The sequence below is a fragment of the Schistocerca cancellata genome, chromosome 4, assembly GCF_023864275.1.
Source record: "Schistocerca cancellata isolate TAMUIC-IGC-003103 chromosome 4, iqSchCanc2.1, whole genome shotgun sequence".
NCBI classification, from domain to species: Eukaryota; Metazoa; Arthropoda; class Insecta; order Orthoptera; family Acrididae; genus Schistocerca; species Schistocerca cancellata.
Genome location: NC_064629.1, coordinates 731,558,273 through 731,572,666, shown reverse-complemented (window position 1 = coordinate 731,572,666; position 14,394 = coordinate 731,558,273). Strand labels below are relative to the sequence as shown.

Sequence of the window (14,394 nt, the reverse complement as noted above, 5' to 3'; positions counted from 1 at the left end):
CGTCGCATCTGTCTTTGACCGTACGACATGTCTGGCCAATATAAGACTTCCCACATTGGCACGGGATTTTGTATATTCCTGGTCTCCTCAGGCTGAGGTATCATTGTCTCCAGAAAGATCCGACAGATGCCGTACAACGGAAGACATCCACTCTCCTCAAATCCAGCCAACTTCCTTACCATCTGAAGAAGAGTTTAAGAGAACAAGCACCAGTTCTGCCACGACTTTATGGCCTGACAAAGATACATAAGGAGAATGTTCCGCTTCGCCCTGTCGTCAGTAATATAGGTGCCCCAACATACCACCTAGCTAAACATCTGGCTTCTCTTCTGAGCCCCATGGTGAGGAAATGTGAACACCATATTCGAAACTCAGAAGATTTTATATGGCGACTGAAGAACCTGCGTCTTGAATCTACCGACTTGCTAGTGAGTTTCGATGTTCACATGGGTGCCTCTGATGGACTCATTACAACTCATAGGAGCTAAGCTGGAAGAGGACGTCTTACAGCTTTTCAAACACCTGCTTACCTTGACTTACTTTTTATTTAATGACCAGTATTTTGAGCAGACTGACGGTGTTGCTACATGTAGCCCTCTGTCTCCCATAGTAGCAAATCTTTTTATGGAAGATTTCGAGGACAAAGCACTTCAAATGGCGGTTATGAAACCCAAATGTTTTTGGAGATATGTAGATGATACGTTTGTGGTATGGCCACATGGGACAGAAATGCTTCCTTCGACCATTTCGACCAGCACGCTCCAAACCTCAAGAACAGCCTGAAGAAGCAGAGAACACCACGAGGTTGCTTTTTCTACCATATGTCGGTGGCGTATCTTTTAAGATGGGAAAAATTTTCAAGAAATACTGGATTAAATGTGTTTTCCGTCCTCCAGCATGAGTACAATCAATGCTGGGCTTTGTTAAAGACAACCTTGGCCTGAGGAGACCAGGAATATACAAAATCCTGTGCCAAAGTGGGAAGTCTTATATTGGCCAGATGTGTCGTACGGTCAAAGACAGATGCGATGAACATAAACGTCACACAAGATTGGGTCAGCCAGAGAAATCTGCAGTTGCTGAACACTGCCTTCCCCGGGACTTGGCATGAATTATGAAGAAACCAAAATCCTCTCGCATGCTTCCACATACTGGGACTCCATCATCAAAGAGGCGGTCGAAATAAATATATGCAGTGACCTAATAAACAGAGACATGGGGTTTCACCTGAGCAAAGCCTGGGAGCCAGCCTTGGTGGCACTAAGGAATCATCAGCCACAGATTAGCAACCGCACTGAGTCAACTCAGATGGGAAGCCTTAGCGCAGATGCTTAAATCGTGCGCCAACACCTCGTGCGCGCGAAAGGGGCCGTCGCCCCCGGACTCATTTTCCCGCACCGCGGCGCGCTTCTGCAGACCGTGACCCGTTTCTCCAGCAGAGGGCTCCTGTATTCGACGCTGTCTATGATTGGTCTTCAATGATGTTATGCCCCACTTGCGCCTGCGCTGTTCTAGAAAGCCAGCATATAAATTGGCTAGCTTCACAGCGACGCGACAGTAGCACCTGAAGATGGCGGGCAGTTGTCTCGCTGAAATATTGTGCGGTTTCTACAATATTATCTGGGGTAATTCCCGGGAATCTATCAATCACTACCTGAATACTTTGAAAAATTATTGCAGCAATAGACAGTTTCTAAAATATGATAACATCTACCCTGATTTAGTCACACAGGGGATACAGATTCTAAAAAAAATTATGCTACAGTTCACCAGCACTCTACCAACTAATCAGATGTTAACAAGGAGATGGGAAAGTGGAACAATTTTACCCCAGCTGATGGTAATTAATTACTTCCTGGAGTCACGTGACTCTGTATAAAATGCTCATCACAAGGACATTCTTGTTTACTTTCCTCACTTAATTTTCCTTCTTTGATTCCCAAAATCTACATGATACGCTTCATCAAAGATATTTTATGTATGAATACCTTAACTTTTTCCTGCATCTTGCCCATTTTGTTTTGTTGGATGATGGAAAATCACAAAAGTAATGATAATCCGAGAAGTTATTTTACAGATGAGTTGAAAATAAGTCAAAATTTAGTAAATGTGTTAGTATAAATGAACATTCATAATGAAGTTCCATATTTCACAAATGTATTTTCTTCATATTCTCCTGCTCCTCTGTGTCAGGTGAGAATATAGAAGGTGATTCAGCTGCCCCTTTTAAGTGTTGTTTTATGCAACCCCCAATCTTATATATGGCCTTTAGAAACCATGTGTGAGATTTTCATGTTCTCTCACTTGCTATGCCCAAATTATTTGACGAAATGAACAAGGCCTTTTTGTAGGAAATTTAATATAGTTAAGTTTTGTATTGGGATATTTTTTCACACTAGGCCATGGTTTTTGTGTTATTCAAGACAAATGTACAAAAGTGACCTTCAAACAAACCTCTAACCCCACAGTCATCCCTCACCAGTCAGGATCTCTAGTATGTTGTTAGTGGCAGTCCTTCCTGCCATCGTACAAAAATTCCCACATACACTAACTATTCCTGATATTCAACCTTTTTTTTAGTCTTTATCAATTGAGCTATTAAGACACCAGTATAGCTGGCTATTTCATTAACATTGTTAATTTGAATGTGCCTCTGAGAATAATGAAAGAATGATGACTTTTTTAAATGTTACACTAAAACTAATTAAACTGACAATTTGATCCAAACATGACCCTTTCAAGCATGGTAGTTTCATATTTAGAAGGTCTGAAGAATAAAATTATGCAATTGTTTATTGTATGCTGCTAAAATTCACAAAATTGTTAGGTAAAATTCACACAAATGTCAATTTTACAATTTTTAAGTGCTCAACTGTACCAGTGGCACAATAAGGCCAGTCACTGAAGAGTTGGAAATAATTCATGCAGTCACAAATTTTTATAAAGTGGTAGGAGTGAATGCCATGAACAATGTACTAGAAATCTTGATAGGTAGAGGTTGAATGTGAGGAAGCACTGTCAGTCTGAAGGTCACTTTTGTATTTTTTCAAAAACTATAAGGGTTAGCAAAAGTATATCCCACTACAAAATTCAACTACATCAAATTTTCTACAAGAAAGGTCCTGTTCATTTTGCTGTGGGACTAATAGTTTGCTTATAGTGAGAGAGAAAATATGAAAATCTTGCACATGGTTTCTGAAGGCCTGATGTAATATTGCGAGTTGCATAAAATGACATTGGTAGGGGCAGCTGAATCACCCAGTATTTATCTACGCCATTGGCCTTTTAAATACATTATAAAGCTTGAATTTTTCTGTATGCTTCACATATTGTGTGTGAGAAAACTGGCATTGCTGTTATTATAGCGCTTTTTTTAAAATGATGAATGTACTATGAATCTTGTGTTTATTTTTCAGACAGTTCTGTTAAATATGCTCACTAGTGAGTATGTTGTGATTGAAAATCCTCTGCCTGATGATCAGCCAATAACGGCAGTATTTCTTTTAAATGCTCACCTGTTTATTCTTGGTCCTCGGAAATGGTGAGTGTTAGTGAACAAAGTTTCTGTGCTAAATGTTTCTGTCTTAGTCATTCCAGTAGCCTGAATCAGATATCTGAGAGTGAACTAGAAATGAAATTATAAATGAATATTACAGAATGAAACACAAAGAGAAGGAAGACAAAACTCAAAAACATGTAAATACTCTGATGGAGTCAGTTTTTCCTGATATGTGATTTCTTAGTAAATATCTCAGTAATCCTTTAGTCACTTCCTCTGTGTAATTTCTTAAGTATTTCATGACATGCTAACACTATCAGTTCATATGTCAATCAGCCTGTACTGTATAGAATACTTTATCTATGATAAATTAATTAGCTTTATTCTGCAACCATGAAACATAGGGAAGGGTTCTCAGTACTCTCTGTTTCAAAAAAGCAGCAGTTTATTAGTCTTGTTCCTGACAATGATTAACCCAGATTTTATGAAACCATAGTCACACTAATGTACAATCTTATGAAGAAATATTTTAGTATAGTACTTTGAGTTAGAGTTCCAACATAATGGATTACTGGATCATTACATTTATTGTATGCATCCATCTGGCTTTGATGTAAGGACTTTAGATATATGACAAGTGAATATGAGTTCCATAACCTGCATTTTTGCATGCTCGAAATTCTGTAATATCTAAAACTCTCTGTTTAGGAAATAGGCACTGTATGGTTCAAATGGCTCTGAGCACTATGGGACTTAACATCTTAGGTCATCAGTCCCCTAGAACTTAGAACTACTTAAACCTAACTAACCTAAGGACTTCACACACATCCATGCCCAAGGCAGGATTCGAACCTGCGACCATAGCAGTCATGTAGGCACTGTATATCAGTTACTCATAAGTATTCAGTATACCATTGTAGTCAGTTAATTCCTAGAGATAACGAATAAGAGTCTTTGTTGTTGAATCGTATGTAACTCAAGATATCAATAAGGCCCTGGACTCTCTTTTAGAAGGGCAGTAGTTCAAATATCAGTCTGGCCATCAGCTGACCTTCAAAGAATTATGTAGTCCAATTTAAACTGTAGATTATGCTGAAATAAGTATAAAATACACTGAAGCGCCAAAGGACCTGGTACAGGAATGCATATTCAAATACAGATATGTAAACAGGCAGAATACAGTGCTACATTTGTCAGTGCCTATATATGACAACAAGTGTCTGGCACAGTTGTTAGATCAGTTACTGCTGCTACAATGGCAGGTTGTCAAGATTTAAGTGAGTTTGAATGTGGTGTTATAGTCAGTGCATTAGTGATGGGACATAGTATATCTGAGGTAGTGATGAAGTGGGGATTTTCCCATATGACCATTTCACTAATGTACCATGAGTATCAGGAATCTGGTAAGACATCAGATCTCTGACATCGCTGTAGCTGGAAAAAGATACAGCAAGAATGGGACCAAAGATGATGGAAGAGAGTTGTTCAACATGACAGAAGTGCAAGCCTTTGACAAATTGCTGCAGATTTCATTGCTGGCCCATCAACAAGTGTCAGTGTGTGACCCATTCAATGAAATGTCATCAACATTGGGCTTTCAGAGCCAAAGCCCCACACTTGTGTTCCCTTGATGACCACATGACACAAAGCTTTACACCTTGCCTAGGCCTGTCAACACTGACTGTTAATGACTGGTCAGACGAGTCTCATTTAAAATTGTTTTGGGTGGATAGACGTGTATGGCTATGGAGACAACCTCATGAATATATGGAGCCTGCATGTCAGCAGGGGGCCGTTCAAGCTGGTGGAGGCACTGTAATGGTGTGGGGCATGTGTAGTTGGAGTGGTATGGGACCCCTGATATGTCTAGATATGACTCGGACAGGTGGCACATATGTATGCTTCCTGTTTGGTCACCTGCTTCCATTCGCATCCATTGGGCAATTCCAGCATGACAATGCGACACCCCATATGTCCAGAACTGCTACAGGAATTTAAAAACTTCTGACAGACACCAAATTCCCCAGACATGTACATTATTGAGCATATCTGGCATGCCTTGCAACGTGCTGTTCAGAAGAGATCTCAATCCCCTTGTACTTGTAGGGATTTATGGACAGCCCTGCAGGATTAATGGTGTCAGTTCCCTCCAGTAATATTCACACGTTAGTCGAGTCCATGCCACATCATGGTGCGGCACTTATGTATGCTCACATGGGCCCAGTATTAGGCAGGTGTACCAGTTTCTTTGGCTCTTGAGTGTATATGTATACTAGCCACAACAATAAAAGTAGCTCTACAATCTTTAAATGGGAGATAAAATCATGGAGACAGAGAAATGGTACAAGAAAATGTGAGGGAAGGATAAACCTCTCCAACCACCATTTGTCTAGAGGAATCTGTGAGCTGTGTGAGAAGATCCAATATATGAGGTCAAGGAGAGAAATTCTGAGCCTGGCAGTGAAAGAGCATGTGTACTTTTCCAAAATAATAAAATGATGGAAAGTTCAAGATGGAATAAAAATGATATGGAAAGGACAGATTGCTACTCACCACATAGGGGAGGCATTGAGTCACAGATAGGGACAATGAAAAAAGATTGCTAAAATAATTAACCTTTTGGACAAAGTCTTACCTCCAAAATAGAAAACAGACACACATTCACATAAGCGCACCTCATACACACATGGGCACTTGGAGCCATTGGCAATGTGTGTGTATGTTGTGCTTTTGTGAACGTGTGTGTGCATGTTTTCTGTTTTGGACGAAGAACTTTGTCTGAAAGCTTACTTATGAAAGTTCTTTTTCATTGTTCCAGTCTGTGACTCAATGCTTCCTCTATGTGGAGAGTAGTTATCTATCCTTTCAATATTATTTTATATCCTTCAAAATAATCATCAATGCCAAAACATTTTGACGAAGCTGTCTCCAATGAGTGAACCTCCTGTATTATGATTCTGGAAGATCTGAAAAACAATTGTCTACAGCTGTCATACTCATAACCTTAGAATTGAGAAGGTTTCCAGCCACAAATTCATTTAGATGTCAAAATGAATGCAAGCCAGAGCATAGCACATCTGGTAAAGATAATGGATATTTCATTTATTCATACTTCAAATCTCTTAGTTCTCTATTGTCAAAACACCTTTGCAGACAAATAGGCTCAGAATTATTATTATTATTATTATTATTTTACAGCCCACTCATTTCTTAACTTTTCTAACATGTTTCTTCATTACTTTGATTTAAGAAACTTGCATAGTTGTTACATGTCCATAGAGCATTTGACTGATTCTTTTATTGAAGTGATGTGTAATGAGTCAGTTTCCTGGATATGTATAAACAATTAGTTTTAACAGTAGAGACTACATTATTGTTTTAGTTCTACACTTAAAAACAAGATTTTTTAAAATTTTATCTGACTACCAATTTTCAGTAGAAAACCATTGATAGAATAGAAGGAGTGGTCCAGGGGAGATGGTTTTAAGTCAGATTTAAAATGTCCTTTCATACCTGTCAGACATTTTATGTTACTGGCCTGTCAGACATTCTACATTACTGGAAAAATGATCAAACATTTTTGTTGCTGGATATTGAACTCTTTTCTGAGCTACTGAAAGCTTTAATATTGGATAATAAAGGTTAATTTTCCATATAGACCATTCTTCTCCAATTGTGTTGGATTATTTATTACGAATTTCGTTATCGAATATATGTATTGTGTTATGCAGTTAAAATGCCTAGCTTATTGAATAGGTACCTACTTGATGTCTGTGGGTGTACACCACATTTTATTCTTACTACTGCTTGCTTTTGTGCAATCAATGGCTTCTTTCTAAGATATGAGTTATCCCATAAAATTATTCCATAAGACATTACTGAGTGGAAATATGCAAAGTATGTCAGGAGATTGCTTCATTTGTTTTCCAAGTTCAGCAGTTTATGAGGAGCAAAAGTAGCTGAACTTCACTGTTTGAGAAGCTCAGTACTATGCTTCTGCCAGAACAAGTTTTCATAACAGTGTACACCCAAAAATTTGGAGAATTCTACCCTGTTTACTGACTGCTGTTCATGTGCTATATCAATTGTTGGTATGACTTTAATTGTTATGTAGAATTGAATATAGTGTGTATTTTTCAGTTACTGGAAAACAATAACTGGCCATAAACATGCAGGTTTGCTAGATCAACTGTATGAAAAAATTACAAAAGCCTGAACAAATTTTTTGCCTACAAATTTGCTTTGGCAGTTGAAAAACTAAGAGATTTGAAGCATGAATTGTTGCAATATTCACATTGCAACGAATTGTTGCAATGTTGTTTGATCTATTAGGTAATCAGTCAGAAGAATGCTTTTGCATCATAGAAAATGTAGGCCATTACCTTTATTTTTCTTCAGAACTACCCACTTCCTCTCATGAGCTTGTGTGCTGTTTCAATTTTGCCATTTAGAAACAGTGATCATTAAAAAAACATGACAACGATCTTGCAAAAAGCTTTCTTACAGTAAATTTGTCATGTGAAATGTACTCTGCTCTTTAAATGATACATCTATGTTGTCGAGTGCTTCAGGCACCTTAAATTGCTAGCTATCCAATATCAGATTGTGTGCTTTCTTGATGTTTTCATCTGTAGTTATAGATTTTGGACATTCTTCACATGACTCATCTGAAATAGAAGTACAACACACTCAAATTCAACCCATGATTTAATAGCTGTTAAAAATGAAGGACCTAAGTCCTTATAAATCATGAAAAAATCTTTTAATAAATTTACATTGTTAACAAACAATACAAAACAGAGTTTTACAATGTCATAGCATTCGAATTTATTCATTTGAACCAAACATACAGAACAAAACTAACATTAAGCTTTATAAACAAAACTATTCAAATATCAGGTTGATGCTTGTCTTAACAGTATTGTGCAGCATGTGCCAATATTTGAAAAAAAAAAAAAAAAAAAAAAAAAAAGTTGATATCTGCCCTCTCTATGCTAGACCAAGAAAATCCTCTTCTTGATATCATAACATGTTGGACATTTCAGAATGATACTGAAAGAAACTTGTAAAGGGTTTCTAAAGGAAAAAAAATTGAGAACAGGAATCCATACAACCTAAGAGGATGTTCACAATCTAACAGACACCTTCCAGTGAGAATGTCAGCCAGTGGGACACTTTCTGTAATTTTGTTTATTTCCTGTTGGTAATTTAAATTTTCTTTTACCCTATGTTTACTTTCCATTGCATTACAGGAAACTGTCAAATTCTTCAAATCTGTAATGCTGAATGTGATAAATGATGCTCAAGTGGTGTACCTGTAGGTGTTGATCTCTGTATTTTCATTGCTCTATAGCTTTGTTTGATGAGATTTATGAACTAAAATTTCTGATAGATTCTGTACTTGTTTTTCCTGGTGTTAGTTTTCATGGTTTACATACAATAATATAAATCATATTAGTTGTGTGTCTGTTGTGCATTTGTATTTGTGGGGTGGGGGTGCAGGGGCATATATAGTGCTGGTGATAAATTTCAAGATCCTGAATTAGTAATCCATGTTCTCTGACTGAATTTTTATCAGTGAGATGCTGTAAGATCTAAAAATCATGAGAAGATTTTTTTCTAATTAATTTGCTGTTTGGTTGTAGATTGTATTTGCACTTGTTTTTTATGAAGCATTGAATAAAAGATCCTCAGTTGCATTTGTTAATCATATCTTATTGTAATGTAGTTACATTATAAAGAATTATTTTTACAACTAACAAAAATTATAGTTACTGACTAATTCAAGAAAATCACAGCTTTCAGATTATTAATATAGATTGTGTAATTGTGGGGAAATTAAAATGCACTAGTTTCATTCACTTTATGAATGAAGCATGTTTTTTTAATGAGATGCACCAATTAAGACTCACGTTTTCCAGTACAGGTGCCAATTTAACATGCGTGGCCAAATGGAGGAAATACATGATGTTCCCTCTGCAACTGATAAATTTGTTGTGTCAACTGCTGATTTCACATCACTTGAAGACTATCGTCTGTTACTTTGGACAGGTGATCTGGAGGATCAGGATATGCAGCTCCATTATTTCACTGAAAATGGTTCTGCTGAAATTCTCAGCTTTCATAGGTTTGCATCTATATATTTCTAAGTCTAGCTATAATATTTCACTTGTCAATATTATGTTGTGTGTCAGATTATACATCACATCATTACTATATACTTAAATAACAACTGTGATTAATTAAATATTTGGCATGTGATGCTTAAAATACAGGTGGTTAAGGGGAAGCTGCTGAGTAGGGTTAAAAATCATTTATCTATTCATTCATTCATTCACATTTCATGACCAATAAATTCCTTAATGAAAGAGAGTATTCAGGGATGTGCAACATGTCAAATTATACATCAGTTGGCAGAAGCATCCAGTGTAGACTACTTTGAAATAACAAATAAACAGTAAATAAACACACACACACACACACACACACACACACACACACACACACACACACACACACACACACACACACATATATATATATATATATATATATATATATATATATATATATATATATATATATATATATATATATATATATATTACTGTTCTTCCTCTACATTACTTAGTTGCTATATGTTGAATGAATGACAGTTTATATATTATTCAAAACTAATTGTATATGTAATTGTACACACAACACTATTAGTTGTCTGCATAATTGAAAGTTAAAACCTGTCTGTGATAAGCATTAGTTTTAAGCAGAATTATGTCCATAAGTCCAAATATTCCAATCAATTACAGTATGTAAAGGTTAAATGCCATACAATCACTGTGCTGGTATTTTCATGTTGCTGATTATAGCTTGAAGTGGCTGAAGTAGAGGGTTTCATAGGCTAATCCTAAAGCCTATGAGGTACCACTTTGATTGTACATCAAACTCGAGGATAAAAAGTAACTTGGAATGAGCACACAACTCACTGAGGATAGTGGGCAAACACCTCCCTACTACTATAATTTCATCTTGTTGTGGAGAGTAAGGAACTACTTATTCTTTTTATTTTGATATTCATCTCACACATCTGTAGTTAATGTTGTTTATTAATTAAGAGTTCTTAGGACTTCATTATGAGGCACATCTGGTGACCACTTATGTACTGTACAACGACAAGTTTGGCTCCACCTTGATTAGAAAATCAACTAGGGTGCTAGATTTATCATTAATTTTATCTGGCTGCTTAGCAGAACATATGTAAAAAGCCAAATATATTTGTTTTCACTGTTTATTATTCATGAACAGAATGTGAAAGTCAATCAGTAATATTGACATATTTATTGTTGAATGTTCAAGAGTGTTTAAGGTAGACATATGTACAGCTAACTGTTCTGACCATCATTCAGAAAACAATGAATATGTTATTACAAAGAATACAGAAATACTGGGCTTTCAGAAAATTTATGTATGAGACTCACTGGATTCTGAAACTACTTATCTACCTCACTGCCATACTGATTTAAAATCTTATACAAATGCTGAAATTTTTTTTGTGTACAGGTACTTTTGTTTTACTCATTTTTTGCCAAGCTGTTATAAAAATCACTGTCAGTTTTTTATTTCTTGATCACTTGCAAATCCAAAATGTCCCCCAATACTAGTTTTGCCCTTTTAAGTGCAACATTGATGACAGACTTATTTAAATTAAGAGTAAAGCTACAAATAAGGTCAAGAAGGCTCATTTGAACGTCCTGGTGCAATAAAAAGGGTGGCAGTTTTGGCCATTGCGAGTACGGTACCAAAATTCCTGACAGCCTTTGGATAGAGGTTGCAGCTGTGTGTCTTCTGGTTACTGTACTTGCCTTACCTCTGTGTTTTCCTTTGTGCCATACTCATGATTGACCTCCTCAGTATCCACTTGCACATATTTTCAAAACAATTTCTAATTAAACTTGTGTGCTGGTGCAAAATCTCTGAGCTGGCTGGTCAGTGCCAATGTAGTTGCTGCTGCCAACCGACCGCGTGGTAAAGTGATGCCGGGGCTGGACTTCAGTTTAGTAGTTTTAATTCGCCGTGGTACCATGATACTATGGGTTTTAATTTTTAATGTTGACTGTGCCTTACTCTGGAATATTATAGTAATTTTATGCTTATGAAGAAGGCTAGATTATTCTAGCCAAAACCTGGGTAAAGACCAGAAACTTTTCGCACCTGAGGCAGATTTTTCAATACATTAAGTTTCCTTTACTTGTTTTTTCTCTGACAAATATAACTTTTTACTGTGTTAAATAACATCAGCAGGAAGGAGAGCCCTTTCCCTTACAGGACATACGAAATATGCAAAATTACAGAGCATGTACCTCTCGTGCAAGTAGGCAGAGAAGTCCCAATTGCTTATGCAAGGGATAAGCATTGAGTGTGAATTAATTTCATATGCATGACAGCATCTCCTCAAAAGACTATCCTGTCCCTCCCAGCTACCATCATCCAGTTGCCTCCCCACCCAACCTTACTGAAATGAAAATGAGTGATGAATTTACAAAAAATGGTAAAAAATTACATTATTACAATAATATCTGCTGTTGTAGAATACAGTGGTATCTTAGATTCCCCAGATCATGATAACAAATATTTTGCTTGTTGTATCTGTGAAAAAGAAATGTTTTGCATGTGCAGCAATGCACAGATCTTTGGCTTGTCAGAATAGTAAGTGCACCACAACACTGGACTGGACTGTGGGTGTAGTAAATCAGCAATCCTGGAACTTGTTTTTAACAAAACTTTATTTATCACATACATGCTTGATTTTTCATACAAGCAAGCAGTAGTAAACTTCCTACCATTTTAAGTATTTCTGGGATTCTTTCACATTTAGACCTTAGATAGCAAACTGGTAAGATATCAAACACAAAGTAGTGGGTTTATATCATTTCAGACTGATGGTGTATGTAGTGATATACCGATACAAGTTATGGTGGAAACATGATTAATTACATACTTACAATCATAAATTACCGTTTCTAACAAGTAATAATAATAATAATAATAATAATAATAATAATAATAATAATAAAAGAATACTAAGACAGAAAGTGAGAAGTCCTATACTCCTATACAGGAAGTGACAAAAAGATCTGACAGTTTTAAAGCACAAATAACACAAATGTTAAGAGTGATAAAAATGTTTTATTGGTTATTACAAAATGGTGTTAATGGAAATTAAAGAAAATAACATTGGATCAATCCATTTCATCAGTTTAAGATTTGAAGATGATGTCCTTCAAATGGTGCCCTTCTGTGTCGAAGCACTTTTCCAGTCCCACACCAAAATTTTCAAACACCTTCCCCAACATTGCAGGAGACAAGTTAGCAATGTATTGAGTTATATCCACCCTAAATTAGCTCATTGTGTGGGGCTTGTTTGTGTATACTCTTGATTTAAAGAAACTCCACAAGAAAAAAATCAAAAACGCTTAGATCAGGAGAGCATGCTGGCCATGCAATATACTGCTGTACTGTGGCTTGTGGAGTGTGTATCTAGCTGTAAATGTAGATCATCTCAAATTTCAGCTTGTAAGAAACTTAGTAACATAAGGAAGACTGTATTGTATAGAACAGCACAAACTTCATAGAAAATGCTTAAAAACCAAATAAATAACTTGATTTACTACTCATAATGCCAGGTGCAGTTGGTGTAAATTGTATTTAACACCAAACAACTGTAGAGATTTTTTTGAAAAATAAAGAAATTTTAATAATAAGTATAATAATTATAATTGTTGGAGTGGGAGAAGATTTCACAATTTTGGAAAAAAGGTATTTGAAGATTCCCATCCATCACTGAAATGATGGGAAACCCATGTGCTCTCATCAAAAGTTATGAGAAGTAATTTTACAACATTGAAAATACCAATTCATTGGGGAAGTCATATATTTCTTCAGTAAAGTCAGTTGAAACTGCCTTATACCCATAAGACATCACAACATACCAAGTAGTATAACATATTTCTGCCATGTTGGGACTGGTGGCTGCAGCATCAGAAAGTCCCTCAGACAGCTGGCTGCACAGAGGTCTTCTAATCATATAAAACGAAACAGCCTAGGAGCTGTGCATATATGTATATGGGCACAGTGTGGCCTGATTTGATTTTTATGATGCACTGTGACTCCATGTGAACATTTAACTTTAATCATTACATTACCAAGCTGCTCTATGACTGTACCTGGTACCCACGTCTTTTTCCTAAATTTGTACACTGTAATGAGTACCAGATGATTCAGTTTAAAAATGTTTGTTTTGGCTGTTGTCAAAGCTCAGCTGGTGGATCCATAAGTAGCTTTAAAATGGACAGTATTGTGCAATGCAGTCTTCCATGTAGTTTCTCAGCTGGAGATTGTGCATCATGTAGAGTGGCTCTTTACTGAGATAGAAAGATCAATAAAGCTTTGTCTTTATTATAGCATTGAACCAGCTTTATCATGTGTAACCTGAATCTTCATACGAATATTTCATTGGGAGCACTGGCCTCAGGCTGAAATGGCACAGTCGTGAAGTGTGAAATGCCATTGGTTTCACAAAATAGTTTAAATATCTGAGAAGAAAATTGAGTGACATTGTCAGTGACAATAGATTTCAGCAATCTTTCAATAGAGAAGACCTTTAGCAAAAACTGAATAGTCTTTGGGGAAGGTATCTTGTGAATTATGAATTGTTATTTATTTGCCTCATAATGTACACAATCTAACTAATTTGATTCAGGTACAGGAGACATGTCAAGTTGTGGTAAAATTTCACCACAAACAAAGAACAGCTGATGTTAAAGACAGCAGCATAATAATAATACAATTTCGTTATACATACATACAATAAAATCTAACACTTAATTACCCCTTGCTCA

The 14,394-nt window shown here is 36.2% G+C and overlaps 1 protein-coding gene across 1 annotated transcript in view; it reads left to right on the top strand.

Annotated features, from left to right (window-relative positions):
* LOC126183826 (NACHT and WD repeat domain-containing protein 2) overlaps positions 1–14,394 on the top strand; it is a 293,040-nt gene that overhangs the window by 187,275 nt on the left and 91,371 nt on the right. Inside the window, 2 exon segments of the mRNA XM_049926082.1 lie at positions 3,417–3,541; positions 9,426–9,626. Coding sequence (XP_049782039.1) covers positions 3,417–3,541; positions 9,426–9,626 — 326 coding nt within the window.